The 20064-nt window shown below is 45.1% G+C and overlaps 2 protein-coding genes across 5 annotated transcripts in view; one reads left to right on the top strand and one right to left on the bottom strand.

The window, feature by feature from the left end:
• LOC129859842 (dTDP-D-glucose 4,6-dehydratase-like) overlaps window positions 1-3035 on the top strand; it is a 12024-nt gene extending 8989 nt beyond the window's left edge. Inside the window, exons 10-12 of one of the 2 annotated variants that reach the window (XM_055930013.1) lie at window positions 541-608; window positions 753-850; window positions 960-3035. In XM_055930013.1, coding sequence (XP_055785988.1) covers window positions 541-608; window positions 753-850; window positions 960-1150 — 357 coding nt within the window. In that variant the 3' untranslated portion in view covers window positions 1151-3035. The remainder of the gene's footprint in view (window positions 1-540; window positions 609-752; window positions 851-959) is intronic. The other variant, XM_055930014.1, reaches the window with a different exon arrangement.
• LOC129859839 (ATP-dependent RNA helicase DDX3X-like) lies at window positions 1332-20064 on the bottom strand. 3 transcript variants are annotated; one of them, XM_055930008.1, is made up of 17 exons: window positions 19721-20064; window positions 15003-15054; window positions 14240-14290; window positions 12277-12601; window positions 12035-12142; window positions 11753-11852; window positions 11382-11517; window positions 11060-11256; window positions 10567-10727; window positions 7836-7980; window positions 7450-7594; window positions 6408-6458; window positions 5392-5573; window positions 5047-5164; window positions 4780-4933; window positions 4546-4676; window positions 1332-4371 (listed from the first exon to the last, which is right to left on the bottom strand). In XM_055930008.1, exons 1-17 carry the CDS (start codon window positions 19763-19765, stop codon window positions 4286-4288), a joined length of 2187 nt encoding a protein of 728 aa, XP_055785983.1. In that variant the 5' UTR covers window positions 19766-20064; the 3' UTR covers window positions 1332-4285. The 3 variants fall into 3 exon arrangements, with proteins under 3 accessions (XP_055785983.1, XP_055785984.1, XP_055785985.1); XM_055930009.1 differs by lacking the exon at window positions 6408-6458; XM_055930010.1 differs by lacking the exon at window positions 14240-14290.

Genomic DNA, 20064 nt, shown 5'->3' with positions numbered 1-20064 from the left:
ATTCAGCTAGCCAGAGAACTTATCAAGATGGTAGGATATCCATCATTCAGCTAGCCAGAGAACTTATCAAGATGGTAGGATATCCATCATTCAACTAACCAGAGAACTTATCAAGATGGTAGGATATCCATCATTCAGCTAGCCAGAGAACTTATCAAGATGGTAGGATATCCATCATTCAGCTAGCCAGAGAACTTATCAAGATGGTAGGATATCCATCATTCAGCTAGCCAGAGAACTTATCAAGATGGTAGTATGTCCATCATTCAGCTAGCCAGAAAACTTATCAAGATGGTAGGATATCCATCATTCAGCTAGCCAGAGAACTTATCAAGATGGTAGGATATCCATCATTCAGCTAGCCAGAGAACATATCAAGATGGTAGGATGTCCATCATTCAGCTAGCCAGAGAACTTATCAAGATGGTAGGATATCCATCATTCAGCTAGCCAGAGAACTTATCAAGATGGTAGGTGAAGTGTGTGTCTGGTCACTCTGTAGTCCTCTTTACTGAGCCACTGAAAGACATCTGCTAATAGTGTGTGTTACAGGTCAGGCATGTCCCTGATGCAGAACTGGACGACTGGCTGGAGTTTGTGCCTGACCGGTGAGTGAAGTATAAAGGAATGACACTTTTCAGAGCCTTTACTTCATTTGAGCATGTCTTTGCCATGGAAACCAGTGTGAGAAAGGCAGGCTGTGTGATTGGCTCCTAAGACACTGACATTGTTGAACCTCTCACCCACCCAAGGCCAGTGGTTGACCTGAGGTACCCTGTGAACTGTGAGAAGCTGTGGAGGCTGGGCTGGAAGCCTGCAGTGTCATGGTCAGAGGGCATCAGAAGGACAGGTACAGTACATGAACACATTACTCTATGGATTCCTTAGATTGACTTTCATATATAATTTAGCACAAGGGGTGAATCTCTAAAGTGTCCTCTCCTTCATTTGTTTTACAGTCAAATGGTACCAAGAGAATCCAGACTTCTGGCCAGATGTCAAACCAGAAGACCAACCAATTACCTTTCAGCCCGATACCAATAAGCACATAGATCGTCTTCCTGTATTCGTGGTCACCAACCCTGTTCCTGGAGCTACAGGGTGTGCTGGCTTTTGTTCCAGCCCTGGTTCAATTAATAAGGGTTGTTGACCTCCACTAGTCAAACCATCTCAATCACTGTGGGTGTGCAAGGGAACACTTATTTTGTAAATGTTTTACTAATGAAGGTGGAATGTAATATATTTATCATAGTCAATAAATAACTTTATAGCGCAGGCTTGAATGTTGAATATTAAACTCCGGATATGCAAAGACAAAATACAAGAGTTGGTTAAGTATTCTCAAGTCAAAACTTTTAATTTGGGTAAAATCATACAATAAATGCACAGGTGTTTTCTCGTGCAGGGCACAGCCTCTAAACTAGTACATAAAGCAAATACAAACTAGTGGGTGACTCAGTGGCGTTCAGGGGAGTGTCTGGCCAGCCGAAAGCTCTCCAACCTCTCCTCTCTGCAGCTTCACATTTCCATTCATACGTTTCATCCAAACCTTTACTTTTCAGACTCAGTCAGCCAATGATCCAGCTAAGACTCACCACACACAACTCCACAGAACAGAGGCCCAAATATGCAAATACAACAGAGCAGAACCACATGTTTTTTTCTCTTAAGATTGCCATGTGCCAGACAGTCACTGGGGGAGGAAAAAACCTCAAAAACAAGGAAAAGCAAATTGAATTGGAGAGAATCTGGACACTTCTTGCACTGGTACAATATTTTTTAGAAAATGTTATCACTTTTATCCAAACCTTGGCATTGGTTGTTTGTTTCGAATTTTGTTTGCCAATTAAACGTTAAGGTTGATTAGACGGTGTGGCCATGTGGCCAGTACTACTAGAAGTAACAGGTGTGGATTTTGATTGAGTCCAATATGACTGACATTAAAAAGCTCACACTACCCCGAAAAATATAAATTTCCACGCATACCGGTGACATTCAACATTCAAGTGCCAGTGTTTTTGTACTGTCTTTTGGTCAAGTTTCTTAAACTATCACTTTAGGCTTATAAAAATAAATATTTCTCAAAAATGCTTAATAAATTACACAAACTAGCAGCAAAAGTAGAATCTAGTAATCTGTGTGCAAATAGCTCAATTCTCAGACTGCTACTGAACTAACCCCTGGTCCCAAATAAATCCTGGTTTAAATAGTGATAACCCTTCCCCTTTCGTAAACAAGCTGCGTTTTTCACAATCTCCTCACACACAAAATTCGGAAGCTTTAAGGACACACACTCAAGACATTTATATAAAACTCTAGATGTGCAATAAAATGTTTGTTTTTTTAAACTTGATGGCCGTTAAGTAACATCACAAAGGGGCCTAGACCTAACTTAGGTAGCACCATTCAATCTGAAGTTAACACAATACCGTCAGTGCATCTGCTTCATAACCACCACCTCACTGTTATTGATTCAAATGTCAAGGCACAACAGACACTGAGAATATATACCTATTGCACTTAAAATGCCATTTTTCTTGCCAACGTTGGGCCTCCCTCCTATATAAGGAGGAAGCCTGGATGCCAGCTATAGTAGTAAACTGGCCAGCTATAGTAGTAGACTGGCCAGTGGTTTTACATAATACACCAAGGCGGCCCAACCCTACAAAGGGAAGAATAGCTGCATTGGTTCTGTCAGAAATGAAGGATAGATAAAGCACCCCCGTCTTTGGCCGGGTCACGTGGGCTAGATTCACTACACAGGAAAACCTCATTGCCTCTTAAAATGGTGCACTGGTAAATAAACTGCACTTCCCATCACCCTTTGCTACGTGTGCAGTTCAGTTTACTCGCCTGTACATTGCTGACCCTTAACTTCTGACCTTCCTACACTCTGAGGAGGAAGAGCTTGTGTCTTTAAACAGTTAACCCGAGAATGTCCTTCGGATTCGAACGCAGCTTGAAAAAGAGAACTAAATTAAAAGGTGTAAGAGAACGACATTTTGTAATGAAATAAAAGCCTGCTGCAGAATTTCCTTTTGCATTTTTTCTTTAAACTCCTTGACCAAAAAACAACAACACTTGCATGCGTATTTCATCCCAGGATGACCTTGACAAAAAGCAAAGCCACCCAGGTTACTGTGTGGTCCTATGGCAACCATTCGAACTTCACTTTCTATATGGCAAGCGCTGTTTTAGAATTGACAATTTTAAGAAACATTCTCTCAGAAGGATGGATATTTGTCAATTTCCATCCTTCAAAATGTTTACGTAAAAAAGCTCAAAAACTAAATTCACCCACCAGGCAGCTAGAAGTTGCCACAATGCCAAGTCAATTTGTAAGTGGGGAACTGAACTTTTGAGCATCGACTTGCTCAAACAGCTTGTATGTATGGACATATCATTTAAATATTCAATTTTAAAATTGTACAACTGGAATGGCTCGTTTAGTGAAGACTACCATATTCCTCTCCAGGATAGAGTGAGCGAAAAATATTTTGAACTCTTTATCCTTGAAGTGCACTTTTGTCACAAGGGTTTGAAAACCTATAATGGAATTCTCATAGGATGTCTGCAACATGAGGTCGGAGCTAGTTTGAGCCATCAGATTACCCTGTGACAAATTTGAAGCTCAAATGGACAAATGACTCACTCAAGTCATGTCATCTCAGTGTTTGCCAAGGTTTGATATTTAGTTCAAGCTTATTTTGTTTTCCTTCCGAATAAAATAACAAAACCACGTTTAAACCCCAAAACAAAAAAATATATAATTTAGTTCTTATTGGCCAGGTTTTAGCCAGTTATGACACTTAAAAGAAAATACAGATAAAACAATCTAATTGTTAAAGGCACAGTACATTTACAAACAAATGATCCTCAGTTTGTTTTGTTACAAAGAAAGAAAAAGCAGTTGTAGTGAAAAAAAGAAAAGAACTGCAAGTCCCAAGATCCTAAATACGCTATAGTCACTACGGGCGACCACACGATGATTCCAGAGCCTGGCGGTGCCATGTTTCTTTAGGAATCGCTCAGTGGCTCCAGCTTTCCTCTTGGTCAGCTGTCCTCTCGGTCCCCTGTCTCTCAGCTCCATTTTTTGGAAAAGCGGTCAGAGAATCACAGCTGGTAATGTACTGCAGTCTGTTTAGAAGCTACACGGGGGTTTCTATAGTCTGGCTTAGGTTACACATGTGGTTTCCTTATCAGTGAGTTTAGCGTGGCGCGACCCACTGCGATGGTGGGGGGAGGAGGGAGGTGTAGGTAGAGGGGGATAGGGTTGGAGGGATGTTTAGTTGCCCCACCAGTCCACTCCCCCCTGATGAGAGTAGTTTCCTCCATAGCCGTCACTGCTGTAGAAGTTGCCTCCAAAGCCACCTGTGATGTGGGGGGGAATCAGGACAGTGTTAAAAGGAGAATAAGGACTGTGTTGGAGCATGGTTGGAATTAAACACTAACTCTTGGACTTGTGTCCTAAGAATTGTAGGATAGACCAACAGTAATATTTACAACCAAATGTTGCTCCATTGTGAGGTTTTAATGGATATTTACCGCCGCCACCAAATCCACGGTTTCCTCCATGTCCACCGGGCTGGCGTCCACCGCGACCCCCGAACCCTCCAGTGCTGCCGCCGCCACTGGTCTGACGGTAGTCCCTGGCTCCAAAGCCACCAGAGGTGAACCTAAACAGAGAGGATGAGTCAGTGATTAAGAGAGTGAATGTCTCTAAAACCTTGTACTTCTGCTCCTTTATGTAGGTGTGTGTAAGTAAGAGTGTGTGCGTACCTCTTGGAGCGTCCGCGGGTGTTGCTCTTGTGCTGGTGTTCATAGGCCAGGCTCTCCAGCCAGGAGGGCACTTCCTGTTTGGCCTCCACTAGGATGTCTAGAAGGTCCTTGGTGATGTTGCCGTTCTTATCGTTGAAGAACGACGTGGCCAGACCTGGGAGAGAGGGTTCACCATGTTACAGTCAAATAGTTATCTAAATAAAAGAAATGTGCATTACATGTCACTGAGTGGTGAGTTGAGAGTTCTTGAAGGTTGTAGAAGCTTACCCAGGTTGCCCACACGTCCAGTACGGCCAATACGGTGGACATACTCCTCTATATCGCTGGGCAGATCAAAGTTGATGACGTGCTTGACATTGGAGATGTCCAGGCCACGGGCAGCCACCTGGTAAAAGAGACCGAATACAACTATTGGCCTTCTTGTTTGAACAGAAGCATGTTAGCTCCCTTTTTAAATGACCCCAACATGCAAACATATTGCATTACAAACACCAGGCCTTGAACAGTATGAGGCCAAACACCTAGTGTGTTTCACTATCATTTGTCAACCAATATATTTTACCTGTAACAGAGCTGTAGAATTCAAACCAAAATGTCAGCTTGCAGACTCACCGCCGTGGCGACCAGGATGGGGCAGCGTCCCGAGCGGAACTGGTGCAGAGCCTCCTCTCGGTCCCTCTGGGAGCGGTCGCCATGGATACTGGTGCAGGCGTAACCCTCACGGTACAGGAAGTCCTCCAGGGCATCAGCTCCCTTCTTGGTTTCCACAAACACCAGCGTCAGAGAGTTCTTACCTGGGGAGGAGAAGGAAGACCGGTGAGTCACTGCTTAAAAATGTTCCGAGAAATTGATTCTGTATAACAGACATGGCCTTGGTTTCTGACATGGGAGGGTTAGCGTCAGGTCTATTCGTGGCATTTCTATCTGCAATGTTCAGCGCTTGCTCAGTACCCTCCTAAACGAGCCCCAGGGGAGACATTACAGGTATGGAAACAGCATCTACCCACTACCCTCTGTGGTTGTGGATCTGAGAAGGAAGGAGGGGGCTGAATCACCAGGGGTGTTTAGAGAGAGGAGAAACATCCATAGTGTTGCTAAGAGATGGAGGCTCTGGCAAAGAAAAGCTGCATATCTAAAGCTGTGTCGGGCTACTCTACAGTGAGTCGTGATGCATGATGACCAGAGGGCTTCTTCAAAAGGTTTAAAATGTTACAGCACATTCAGATAGAGAAACATGTTCAAACATATCTATCTGGTAGAATAGTGGATCATGTTATTGATTTTTCTACCTGCAGTGAACGTTTTGCAAGCTGCCATGGCCATCATAACAAAAGAATAAGTGTAGGAAATAGCATACGGTTGCAGTAGCAAGCAGGGTGTGGGCTAAACAAATCAACAGTCACGGATTCCCAAATCAACACACAAAGGAGACAACACCCTTCAAAAACAGTGAATGACCTCACAATGACAACCACACTAGATGGCTGATCAGAACCAACGGGACCTTCTCATCTGGACACAAATGGATGACTAATATGGGTAACCAACACAGGCCAAGCAATAAACTGAAATATGAAATGAGATACAAGCTTCTACATCCACTTTAGTAATAATAAATTCCTACTTACCAGGTTTCTCTATGTTTTCACCTGCATTGTCCTGAACTTCGCTCGGAATGACTTTGGATAAAACCAAACCCGATGATAAACTCATTGCAGTTTCAACAGTTCATAAGTGACATTAAAAGGGGGAGGCTAGCCAACAGAGTTCAGAAAACCCAATGGCCACCATTAATGGTACCAACAAGTTCCAATACGATCTCATTATTAGAATGTTATTGTTCAGGAACATTTGGTGCCAACATGGAGGATGGTTTCCTAAACTCTGTGTACATGGCTCTGCATAGGAGTAACTGGGGTTTGGGGATACTAGACAGGGTAAGTTTATGATAGCCAACATACCTAAGCTAGAGTACAAGTCTTCACCTCACATCTGACCCTATGACACTACCAGCACTGGGTCACATTCAACACACAACTGCCCACTGAACACAACCCAGGCATATGACCATCTGAAAGAACAGAATACCTAATGCAAGCAATACTAGACCATCACAGCTGAATGGTTACCCATCTTCTAAGTTCTATAGCTTACATCTGACAAGCTTAAAAATCAGGAACTAGCCTAGTGTTAGGAGCAGGTGGAATCTGCTGGGAAGCTGTCCTATCAAAGACATGTCTGCATAATCAATGATTAGCTTCAGGATTTAGTTGGATTTGAATAAAGACAGCTGATGTTGGGAAATCCTGCCGTTGCAGATTCCACCTAGCCCAACTGATCAAGTCAACATATTCATAAGACAACGAGGGGCTATTCAAACACAGGGTTTCTCAACTCCAGTCCTCAAACACCCACTGTCAATGCAGGTTTTCCTTTCAACTGAATTTCAACCAATTTTTTTCAGATAATTGAATGTCCTTACCAACCACATATCAATGTATATACAATTGTTGCTTAATTGGAATAAAATCCAGAACACAGTGAGCGAGTGCCCAGGATGAGCTTTGAGAAACCCTGCACTACAAGTAAAAGTTTCAGTAAGTAACACACTAACAGACAGGGGACAGGAGAGGGGGTTGAGCCAGTGACAGGTATAGTCCAGGTAGTTACCTGTAGCATTGAGCAGGTCCAGGAGGAAGGACCTCTTGTCACCGTCCTCCACCCACACCACCTTCTGGGTGATGTTCTCGGAGGTGGAGCCCACGCGCCCCACCGCCAGGAAGATGTACTCCTCCAGGAAGTCACGCGCCAGGATCTGACCGAGGGGTTCATGTTATTGTTGTGGAGCCAACATGGAGGGCAGTTGATTAAATGTGTGTGGAAAGGTGAGTTAATTCACCATAGAGAGGACAAATGGCAAATAACACCGTCCTTCTTTCCTCATTAAGCACAACACTTTGACAAATACATAAGCAATTGTGGGGACTGGAGAGTAACAATTATTGTCCATGTACCATGATATCTTTAGGAAAGTGAGTTGAACACCATGTGTATACCTGGATCTCCTTGGGGAAGGTAGCACTGAACATCATGGTCTGGCGGATGCCTTTAGGGGGCATGGTGTCCTGCTCCACGATGCGTCTGATCTGGGGCTCAAAACCCATGTCCAACATCCGGTCAGCCTCATCCAGCACCAGGTAACTAAGAGAGACAGGGTCAGGGATTGGCTGTAGACCCGTTTTCCCATCAGTCAGAGATTCATGGGTATGTAGGATTCCTTTCCTGTCCAGCAGGCCAATTCAACTAATCAATAGTCTGATAAGCTGCATCAGGAGTTAGAGCTGGGCTAAGCAATATAGTTTCAGCTCTTGCTTGCACTCTGATGGACTAGGTGGAATGAATCATATTGCCCACATGTACGCAATTCATCTAGAGCTCTATTTGCACAGCGCTAGTACTACTAGAGAACGCTGGTTATGTAATTATTACCCCAGAATGTCTTATTCCAAAGGACGATTCAGATGGGTTATGTTTATTTCCCCAAACTGTCCCGTAATTAATTATTTTCCTACTCAATAAATTGACAGTTATGACGGAAGCCTGGAGGTTTTTATTCTAGGTGTGAAGATATACACTGCTCAAAAAAATAAAGTGAACACTTAAACACAATGTAACTCCAAGTCAATCACACTTCTGTGAAATCAAACTGTCCACTTAGGAAGCAACACTGATTGACAATAAATTTCACATGCTGTTGTGCAAATGGAATAGACAAAAGGTGGAAATTATAGGCAATTAGCAAGACACCCCCAATAAAGGAGTGGTTCTGCAGGTGGTGACCACACACCACTTCTCAGTTCCTATGCTTCCTGGCTGATGTTTTGGTCACTTTTGAATGCTGGCGGTACTCTCACTCTAGTGGTAGCATGACACGGAGTCTACAACCCACACAAGTGGCTCAGGTAGTGCAGCTCATCCAGGATGGCACATCAATGCGAGCTGTGGCAAGAAGGTTTGCTGTGTCTGTCAGCGTAGTGTCCAGAGCATGGAGGCACTACCAGGAGACAGGCCAGTACATCAGGAGACGTGGAGAAAGCCGTAGGAGGGCAACAACCCAGCAGCAGGACCACTACCTCCGCCTTTGTGCAAGGAGGAGCGCTGCCAGAGCCCTGCAAAATGACCGCCAGCAGGCCACAAATGTGCATGTGTCAGCATATGGTCTCACAAGGGGTCTGAGGATCTCATCCCTGTACCTAATGGCAGTCAGGCTACCTCTGGCGAACACATGGAGGGCTGTGCGGCCCCACAAAGAAATGCCACCCCACACCATGACTGACCCACCGCCAAACCGGTCATGCTGGAGGATGTTGCAGGCAGCAGAACGTTCTCCACGGCGTCTCCAGACTCTGTCACGTCTGTCACATGTGCTCAGTGTGAACCTGCTTTCATCTGTGAAGAGCACAGGGCGCCAGTGGCGAATTTGCCAATCTTGGTGTTCTCTGGCAAATGCCAAACATCCTGCACGGTGTTGGGCTGTAAGCACAACCCCCATCTGTGGACGTCGGGCCCTCATACCACCCTCATGGAGTCTGTTTCTGACTGTTTGAGCAGACACATGCACATTTGTGGCCTGCTGGAAGTCATTTTGCAGGGCTCTGGCAGCGCTCCTCCTTGCACAAAGGCGGAGGTAGTGGTCCTGCTGCTGGGTTGTTGCCCTCCTACGGCTTTCTCCACGTCTCCTGATGTACTGGCCTGTCTCCTGGTAGCGCCTCCATGCTCTGGACACTACGCTGACAGACACAGCAAACCTTCTTGCCACAGCTCGCATTGATGTGCCATCCTGGATGAGCTGCACTACCTGAGCCACTTGTGTGGTTTGTAGACTCCGTCTCATGCTACCACTAGAGTGAGAGCACCGCCAGCATTCAAAAGTGACCAAAACATCAGCCAGGAAGCATAGGAACTGAGAAGTGGTCTGTGGTCACCACCTGCAGAATCAATCCTTTTTTGGGGGTGTCTTGCTAATTGCCTATAATTTCCACCTTTTGTCTATTCCATTTGCACAACAGCATGTGAAATTTATTGTCAATCAGTGTTGCTTCCTAAGTGGACAGTTTGATTTCACAGAAGTGTGATTGACTTGGAGTTACATTGTGTTGTTTTAGTGTTCCCTTTATTTTTTGAGCAGTGTATTTCAACATGTCCAGGTGACAACAGGCTACACTGATAACTAGAGCTTAGCTCCCAAATTTCTAAACTATACCAAGCCATCTTTTGATTGAGGAAGTACAATCATAAGGGTATTTTAGCGGTCTGCAGTACAAAATGTCCTAAAAAAGGCCCCCAGTCTACAGATGCGAGCTAAATATCAGACTTGCAACGCATTTTTCAACGCCTGTCAAACTCAAGACATTTCTCTCACAAGACAGGGATATCGAGTCGCACAGTACTAGTATTATCAAAGGACTTTGACGATAGTCAAAAAAATGATGTTTTTCCAGCTGGATTTATTACTCTCCTGCTATTTAAAAATGACTGACATGGAATATTTGGACAGGACTTAAATTACTGATGTGGTGATTTGTTCACAACTCCCATCTCCCCCAGTAAAACTAATCCAATGCGAATGGGGCTTAGGTTATTCATCTAGGTAAAGTGCCTAGTGACTGGGCCCTGGGGCTTTGTAACTTGTCTGCACCTTTTCAAAAACAATATAGTCAAGAACCAGAAGTTGTGTCTCAGACAGCTCAGTCTGCCAGCAGTCCAGACTGTTGGAAGTCTACTCACTTGCAGTAGTCGAGGCCGATCTTGCCCCTCTCCATCATGTCCACCAGGCGTCCAGGTGTAGCCACCAGCAGGTGACAGCCTCGCTCCAGGTCTCTGATCTGCTGGCCAATGTCAGCCCCTCCGTACACCACACAAGGACGCACACGGGACCGGTATGCAAACTACAGCAGGAGAAAGGGGTGGAAGAGGGTGAATACAGGGTACAGAGAGAGAGAAGGCAGGGAAAGGGACAAGAGAAAGGAAAACACAAACAATGATTGTGTGTTACACTGCAGTTCCCCAATACCAACCCTGGCTGGTTGGCCATCAAAACAAAAACAGAGACAAAGAGACAGAGGCCCACTGGCAGACCGCTACCGACCTAGCTGGTATTGATGCTGATGGGATGTCTGTCCTCTCTGTGTGTGTGGTCACATTGTGTGGATGTGTCAAGCATTTTGCTACACCCGCAATAACACGCCAGGTGAGAAGGGGGGGGGGGGCAGTTGCTTACCTTTCTGGCCTCTTCGTAGATCTGCAGGGCCAGTTCTCTGGTGGGGGCCAGGACCAGAGCGAGGGGGTACTGCTTACGGCGACCATACTTTCCGTTGTCCTGTCCTCCAGACTTCTGGGCAGCGAGGGCTTCTCCTGGGCCTTCATTGTAGATCTGACTCAGTACAGGCAACAGGAACCCGGCAGTCTTACCGGAACCTGAGAGAACACAGTTTATATTAGTCATATACCTAAATCAACTACAGTACAATACAGTTGTTGTAAGTCATATCTGCATATAGCTCTCCAGACCAATCCAATTTGGAGTTTGTTCTGGTTCTAACCTGTCTGGGCACAGGCCATCAGGTCCCTCTTGTTCTTGATGATTGGAATGGCGTACTTCTGGACCGGAGTGGGCCGAGTGTAGCGGGTCAGGGCGATGTTACTTATTATGATCTCTCCCATCTCTATGTCTTGGAACTGAAATACAAAGACAAACCAGTCACTCAAATGAACACCAAACAGCTTTCACGCAACTCTGTTTGGGGGGGGGGGGGGGGGGGGGGGGGGTATGTGCAGGGTGAGCAACAGCACCACACAAGCTGCTCAGTAGAGCCCAAGGGAAACACTTCTGGTTTGAAGAATACTAACAAAATGCTGACTAATAGGACATAAGGGCTACTGGATCATTTGGCAAGAATACTTGGAGACTCACGCTGTCAATGTGATGGGGGCAGTTTTGGCCAGTGGCCTCAACAGGAATGTCGTCGTAATTGTCAAAGTTAATCCCTGTGTTGCCACCAGCGAACAGCTCCCTGGGGAGAAGCAGAAACACAGAAGGTCAGGAAAGTGACAGAGAAAGGTCTACGTGACCATTTTAACAAGAGGGGATATTGATAAAGCGGATAGTGATGTATTGTAAAATGACATTGGTAACCCCTCATTATTGAAATATCATTAGTATGCAGAAAGGGGGGTAGGTTAGGTTACTACTCACTGTTCCAGGCGCTCATTGGCCTGAGTGGGTTTGGACCAGTCCTCGTCATCCCTGGACTCCTCCACCCAGCGGCTGTTTCCACTGCCTACAAAACCTCCACGCTGGTAACTGTCAAGCATAACATAACCACAGGGGTCAGGAAAGCTGGCTTGCTAATGAGTTGCCTCATGGTACAGCACTGAACTCTGAGGAACCTGAAAACTGTTGGATAAGGGCTTGGGAGTGAATTATCTAGTTCTCACCTTCCTCGTGGCGCACTCCCGCCGTTGTTGAAAAAAGCAGACTTCCCCCTGTCAGGACGCGCGCCAAAGCTGGTGTAGGCATCTTTAGTTGTGTTCCAGCCGCCGCCATCTTTGTTGTCGTAGACGCCAAACATGCCGGCATTCTGCATAGGCTGTACCGGGTTGTAGGACCCGCCCCTGCCGCCGCGGAAACCTCCACCACCCCTGCCCCTCTCCATGCGAGGCGGGCCACTGTTGTACCGGTTGCCTCCATTCATGCGGTTGTCGTGGTAACCATTCTGCACGAAGCCGTTGTTGCGTCCGCCGTCCCAACCACCAGGCGTATCTTGTGTAAAAACAGAAAGGAAATAGAGGGGAGACATGGTGACTCCCATAGTACAAGAGGGTTTCCTCATCATACGCAGTCAATACAATACTTTGTTTATTGGTCCATTTGCACAGATATTCTTTAGTTTTTGTTGTCACAGTACCCAATCTGACAGACACCACAGGCTGGGAGCAACACAGGGGCAGCGGCAGAGCAGCACCCCTAGAGCACTTAGAGGTAGTGCCTTGCTCAAAGGCACAACGGAAGTAGGCAGTAACGGTAGGCAGTAACGGACCCTATAGGAAGAAAGATTTGGACCAAGTAGGCCTAGTTCCATTTCAGCCTTTAGCTACTTCCCTTTGGCCTTTCTATGTTCACAGATTAGAACGACCTGAATGGCTGTAAGAAATGTGTTGAGGTCCTTTAGAGCTAGTAGGGGTTAGAGGCACAATGGAACCACGCCCTTCTTGGTTCCTTTGACTTTCACATCCCAGACACCCACCACTTGTTACTGCATGGATGCCTCTGAAAAGGGAAATACTTCAATTAAAAACGACCTGGCTTATTTTCCCAGTAAACAATGCGCAATCCATACAATAAAACAGTCTACACAAGTCAATAATTTGTCTCATTAACTAGGGTCCTGATTAAGGAACTTTTGTTATGCAAGCAGCATTAATTTGCTAATACCTACCACTTTAAATTCCACACACAAATAAATGGAAACCTTGCAATTAAGCAGTATGTTGGAATTACATAACTAATGGAGGCTGTTTTTTGTTTGAACAAAATGTAAGCATGTGAGCGGATGCCAACACCCTTAATGCAGGAAAAAGCCAGTCATGTCTTAATTTCACCCATTGGAATGTGGTTTAAAAGATGTAATTTGAGAGCCTCCAGTCCCCTTGTCGAAATGCATGCGGCCTTGTTTTCTAATCAAATTGAGTGAGACCACTGTTCTGGTAGGCAATTTAATTCAAACATGCAGAATAAAATAAAGATAACATTTAAAATAAACGCCAGAGCGTCCCTCAGCCAAAGAGCGGACTGTAAAGGGACTTACAGCTTCCTGGTGCCATTGACAAAGCGCTCGGTCTAGAGAAAACATCTGCTGCAAAAAAAAAAAAAAATCATGGGGGGGCTTCATGATGAAAACATGCTGCCGCTGTACTGCGAAAGTTGGCCAGTAAGAGCATGGAAATGGAGTGGTTGATGGTTTGTCAAAGCAGTTCCCAGATGCTGTCACAAAATGGACATTGGATATACACGGTTTTGTGTCTGTCTTCCTGTAGTGACTTTTGGGATTAAATAAAAACAAGCGGCTGGCTATATAAGATGGGGATTCTAACGCAACCTTTACGCCACTGTTTCCAACTAGTGGAGAAAATCAATACATCCGGGTCTCCCTCTAGCTGACCTTGTCCCAGCCCAGCGAGAAGAAATGGTCAAGATTACACTAAAACTAATTGTCTGCTTTTTAGTTGAGGGAATTTCACAGCATTGTTGCTAGCTCAATCAATTTAGTGAAATGTTTATTATGGTCCACTACAATGCATTATGGCATTCTTGACCACTATGGGGCCAGGGCATTTTTACGGTGTCCAACTGGCATACCTCATAGAGGTGGTAGTGTTGATGGGGGGGGGCGACACTTACCATTTTTGGAAGCCTCTTGGTTCCGTAAATGAGGTGGAATGTAACAGGTCCCTAGAGAGACAGACTTGTGAACACAAGGGCAGTACTGTACACAAACGGACAAACACGTCACAGGTCTAATGGGTTCCTAGTCTTATTCTAGGGATGTCTCAATCCCTTTAATTTAAATAGGGATTAAGTACCATATCTGGCCTGTTTGATAAAACAAATAATAAAAAAATGTTAACCGTCTTGTACCCCAAATGAGGAAACGGAAAACTTAAATGGCATTTATGCTATTTCATAAATAAGAGCATGAATTGGCTAAAAATAAATAAGTGAAATTAAAATCACTTGATGGCATCTTACACCTAAATGAACCTAGTAATACTAATGGAAAATGTGAGTCAGTCCCAATAGTTTAAAGCTCCCTACTCTAGTCTCTTTCCCACAAAGGCCAGTGAAGTCAGGACTGGGATGTTTCGTAGGCCTGTGATTGGATGGTACAAATAATTTATCTGCAGTTTCCTGCAGAACACTAACTCAGCACCGACTTCAAGCCACTACTAAGGTCTGAAAACACCTGACAAGTTTTTGACTTTGGGGTATGAACTATCCATTAAAAAGGCCATCTGGGGGGGGTATATTCAGTCCTTGAACCACCCAATGGCCCTGAAGGAAAGGATAAGAGTGAGGGCTGCTTCAGACCAAGTGATCATAAAAGAAAAGGATCACCATAACACAAACTAGATGTCCTTTGGCTCAAAGAGTAGAGATCACTTACTGCCAGTGCCTCCGCCCTGCCCGTCAGCATTGTTCAAGCCTAGGACAGCAAGCTGAAATAGAAAATGATACGTATAGTTAAGTACTACGGTAAACACTGTTATGAATAAATGTAATTATAAACATGCATATAGGACAGTAAGCTGCAAGACAAAGAGTGACAAACTGGGTAACACTCCATCTATAGATGCTCTACAGTAACATTTCAACTAACAATCTACTAACCCTAACACTTATCCTAACCCTAACCCTTTCCTACGCCAGCAGTTGCTTATCAACAGATGGTCACACTATCCAAATAAAGTGTGACAAACTGTTGATCTCCAGAAAGCAGAAAGACATGAATATCCCTTATACTACAGTGCTTCCCCCATTAAACATATGTGAAGCAGGGAACTCCCGTCTAGTTTCGTTGCCCCCCACCACCACAATCCATACAGTAAATTCCAATTGTACATTTTGCAGAGCAGTCTACCGTGGGTGTACCTTTGCAAGCAACCAAAGATATTTTCTTACAAGGCAGACACTCAAAACTGCCAATAGGCTAGAACAGGGCTGCACAACCCTCTTCCTGGAGATCTACCATCCAACTCTAATTTAACCCACCCGATTCTACCATTTAGCTGCTCAACAACACCTTAACTAGCTGAATCAGATATGCTAAATTTGGGTTGCACTGAACCTACAGGAAAAAAGTACGTGGACACCCTTTCAATTTAGTGGATTTCAGCCACAACCGTTGCTGACTGGTGTATAAAATCGAGCACACAGCCATGCAATCTCCATACACAAACATTGGCAGTAGAATGGCCTCACCGAAGAGATCAATGACATTCAACGTGGCACTGTCATAAGATGCCACCTTTCCATTAAGTCAGTTGGTTAAATTTCTGGCCTGCAAGAGTTGCACCCGGTCAACTTTAAGTACTGTTATTGTGAAGTGGAAACATCTAGGAGCAAGTGGTAGGCCACACAAGCTCACAGAACGGGACTGCTGAAGCACGAAAAAATCTGTCCTCGGTTGCAACACTCACTACCGAGTTCCAAACTGCCTCTGGAAGCATCAGCACAAGAACTGTTAGTCGGGAGCTTCATGAAAAGGGTTTCCATGGCCGAGCAGCCGCACACAAGCCTAAGATCCCCATGCACAGCGCATCGGCTGGAGTGGTGTAGAGATTGCCTCCTTTGGACTGGAGCAGTGGAAACGCGTGCTTTGGTTTGATGAATCATGTTTCACCATTTGGCAGTCCGGTGGAGAAATCTGGGTTTGGTAGATACCAGGAGAACACAACTTGTCCGAAAGCATAGTGCCACCTGTAAAGATTTGGTGGAGGAGGAATAATGGTCTGGGGCTGTTGTTCACCGTTTGGGCTAGGCCCCTTATTTCCAGTGAAGGGAGATCTTAACGCTACAGCATACAATGATATTCTAGATGATTCTGTGCTTCCACCTTTGTGGCAACAGTTTGGGGAAAGCCGTTTCCTGTTTCAGCTTGACAATGTCCCTGTGCAAAAAGCGAGGTCCATACATAAATTGTTTGTGGAGATGGGTGTGGAAGAACTTGACTGGCCTGCACAGAGCCCTGACCTCAATGCCATCCAATTCATCCCAAAGTTCTTCGAACGCCGACTGCGATCCAGGCCTAATCACCCAACATCAGTGCCCGACCTCACTAGTGCCCGACCTCACTAATGCTTGTGGCGGAATGGAAGCAAGTCCCTGCAGCTATGTTCTAACATCTAGTGGAAAGCCTTCCCAGAAGATTGGAGGCTGTTGTAGCAGCAAAGGGGGGGGACCAACTCCATATTAATGCCTATGATTTTGTAATGAGATGTTCAACGAGCAGGTGTCCACATACTTTTGCGATGTAGTGTACGTTATTAGACCAGTAGCTTTCCGTGTTACAGTTCAGACTTAGTGAGAAGTGTGATGTGGTGTGTGCGTTGGGTAAGTGTGTGGGGATGCTGAGAAGTGTGTGTCTTAAGCCTTCTGCATGCGTCAGCAAGCCGAACGAGTGTGCTCATATACTCCCTTAAAAGACCGCTTGAAAAACTAGAAAAAAGATGTAATAGTACTTTTTGTCCATCTTGAGACGCCATAGCCAGTATACACTTGTCAAAATAGACAAGAAATCTGTAACAATCATTGAGGTTGTTGCCAAAGATGTGTTTCTTTTTTTCTTTCTTATATATACACTGCTCAAAAAAATAAAGGGAACACTTAAACAACACAATGTAACTCCAAGTCAATCACACTTCTGTAAAATCAAACTGTCCACTTAGGAAGCAACACTGATTGACAATAAATGTCACATGCTGTTGAGCAAATGGAATAGACAAAAGGTGGAAATTATAGGCAATTAGCAAGACACCCCCAATAAAGGAGTGGTTCTGCAGGTGGTGACCACAGACCACTTCTCAGTTCCTATGCTTCCTGGCTGATGTTTTGGTCACTTTTGAATGCTGGCGGTGCTTTCACTCTAGTGGTAGCATGACACGGAGTCTACAACCCACACAAGTGGCTCAGGTAGTGCAGCTCATCCAGGATGGCACATCAATGCGAGCTGTGGCAAGAAGGTTTGCTGTGTCTGACAGTGTAGTGTCCAGAGCATGGAGGCGCTACCAGGAGACAGGCCAGTACATCAGGAGACGTGGAGGAGGCCGTAGGAGGGCAACAACCCAGCAGCAGGACCGCTACCTCCGCCTTTGTGCAAGGAGGAGCAGGAGGAGCGCTGCCAGAGCCCTGCAAAATGACCTCCAGCAGGCCACAAATGTGCACGTGTCTGCTCAAACGGTCAGAAACAGACTCCACGAGGGCGGTATGAGGGCCCGACGTCCACAGGTGGGGTTGTGCTTACAGCCCAACACCGTGCAGGACGTTTGGCATTTGCCAGAGAACACCAAGATTGGCAAATTCGCCACTGGCGCCCTGTGCTGTTCACAGATGAAAGCAGGTTCACACTGAGCACATGTGACAGACGTGACAGAGTCTGGAGACGCCGTGGAGAACGTTCTGCAGCCTGCAACATCCTCCAGCATGACAGGTTTGGCGGTGGGTCAGTCATGGTGTGGGGTGGCATTTCTTTGAGGGGCCGCACAGCCCTCCATGTGCTCGCCAGAGGTAGCCTGACTGCCATTAGGTACCGAGATGAGATCCTCAGACCCCTTGTGAGACCATATGCTGGTGCGGTTGGCCCTGGGTTCCTCCTAATGCAAGACAATGCTCGACCTCATGTGACTGGAGTGTGTCAGCAGTTCCTGCAAGAGGAAGGTATTGATGCTATGGACTGGCCCACCCGTTCCCCAGACCTGAATCCAATTGAGCACATCTGGGACATCATGTCTCGCTCCATCCACCAAAGCCACGTTGCACCACAGACTGTCCAGGAGTTGGCGGATGTTTTAGTTCAGGTCTGGGAGGAGATCCCCCAGGAGACCATCCGCCACCTCATCAGGAGCATGCCCAGGCGTTGTAGGGAGGTCATACAGGCACGTGGAGGCCACACACACTACTGAGCCTCATTTTGACTTGTTTTAAGGACATTACATCAAAGTTGGATCAGCCTGTAGTGTGGTTTTCCACTTTAATTTTGAGTGTGACTTCAAATCTAGACCTCCCCAAATTTGATTTCCATAGATAATTTGTGTGATTTTGTTGTCAGCACATTCAACTATGTAAAGAAAAAAGTATTTAATAAGAATATTTCATTCATTCAGATCTAGGATGTGTTATTTTAGTGTTCCCTTTATTTTTTTGAGCAGTGTATATACTGCTACCGAAATTCTTCCCCTCGCGTCCTTTACTTTAACAGACAAATACAGGTTATCAAGGAGCGTGACCAACATGGCTCAAAGGGGGTCTTATTTCCTGTGTCAAAATAAATTGGCCCCCACCGACCCAACATCCTTTCACACTGCCAAGCACATGTCAAATGTGCATCTGCTGACTATCAGAAAATGTCATGACAGCTAACTAATTGCTAGGTTTCATCTTCCATGTTTGACCATATTTAACATAGACAAATGTTGCATTTGCAAATGCAGTTATAGTATGACTAATTTTTATAATGCTTCCATACCAAATTAATGGGTGTTTGCCTGGATACTGTCGGCTGGGCTAACGTTACAGGTGACAAAAACAACTGGATGATTTAACAATGACAGGTTCTTTAACATGGCAACAAAATCTATAGCACAACACAAAACCAAACAATGCAGTCGTTGCTAGCCAGCAACTGTGCAAAGCATAAACACGCTTTGTTCATTCGGGATTAAAACAATGTGACAGTGACGCAGAAGAAAATGTAGCCAGCTAGCTTTCATGTTAGCGTACGTACCTAACGCTAACTAGAGGCCAAACTAGCAAGCAGGCTAACAATCATCAGCTCAAGTGAATAAATGCCAGATAAAAAAAAGTGAATGTCACCAACATTGAACATAGGGTTTAGATTGTATGTCTTAGAGGTATAGTTAAGGATCAACCCAATTGTGAGAAATACCGCATTGTTGAACGTGAAGCACCGCCATCGTCACCAACCATTATCACCCACCGGCCTCCATTTTACCCAGAGATTAGACAACACACGCAGTTACAGCTAACGTAGTTAGCGAGCAAAGCTAACCAGCTAGCTTGGTAGCCACGACTGCATTTTCAGACTCGTTCTACTCATTTCTACGTGTTATAGATATGAACACACAACAATAAATACAGAAAACTCACCTGCTGTTCTAGACCGTGTAAATTTTCGACGGCCACATGACTCATAACTAAAGAATATTGAGGAAAAATGTTGTCGTCGAGAAGGGATCTCTTTGTTTGCCGGTTTGTCGACGTCCCTTAGGTTTCGCTCGTCTTTTCTTCTTTTGTCAATTTCCGAATGAATGAACCTTAAAGATACAGTTGATATATATTACTGTAAATTATTTTTGCTTATTTTCATGACACTATAGTTAGGTGGTCTAAAGCCTTTAAACCGACAACGCTTACTAACTGGTGGTGGTGCGTGTCGTTGTGTAATGGAAGCTAGAAGCAGGAACCCAGAGCGAGATTTTATTGGTTGAGAC

This window comes from Salvelinus fontinalis, chromosome 7 (genome assembly GCF_029448725.1).
Source record: "Salvelinus fontinalis isolate EN_2023a chromosome 7, ASM2944872v1, whole genome shotgun sequence".
Lineage (NCBI taxonomy): Eukaryota > Metazoa > Chordata > Actinopteri > Salmoniformes > Salmonidae > Salvelinus > Salvelinus fontinalis.
This window is presented reverse-complemented; position numbering and strand designations above follow the sequence as displayed.

Coding starts and splice junctions, on each gene's coding strand:
- LOC129859839 (XM_055930008.1), bottom strand. CDS start 19,765: ATGAGTCATGTGGCCGTCGAAAATTTACACGGTCTAGAACAGCAG. Junction 11,518..11,752: donor GCCCCCATCACATTGACAGC/GTGAGTCTCCAA, acceptor TTTGTATTTCAG/TTCCAAGACATAGAGATGGG. Junction 6,459..7,449: donor GGACCTGCTCAATGCTACAG/GTAACTACCTGG, acceptor TTTTATCCAAAG/TCATTCCGAGCGAAGTTCAG.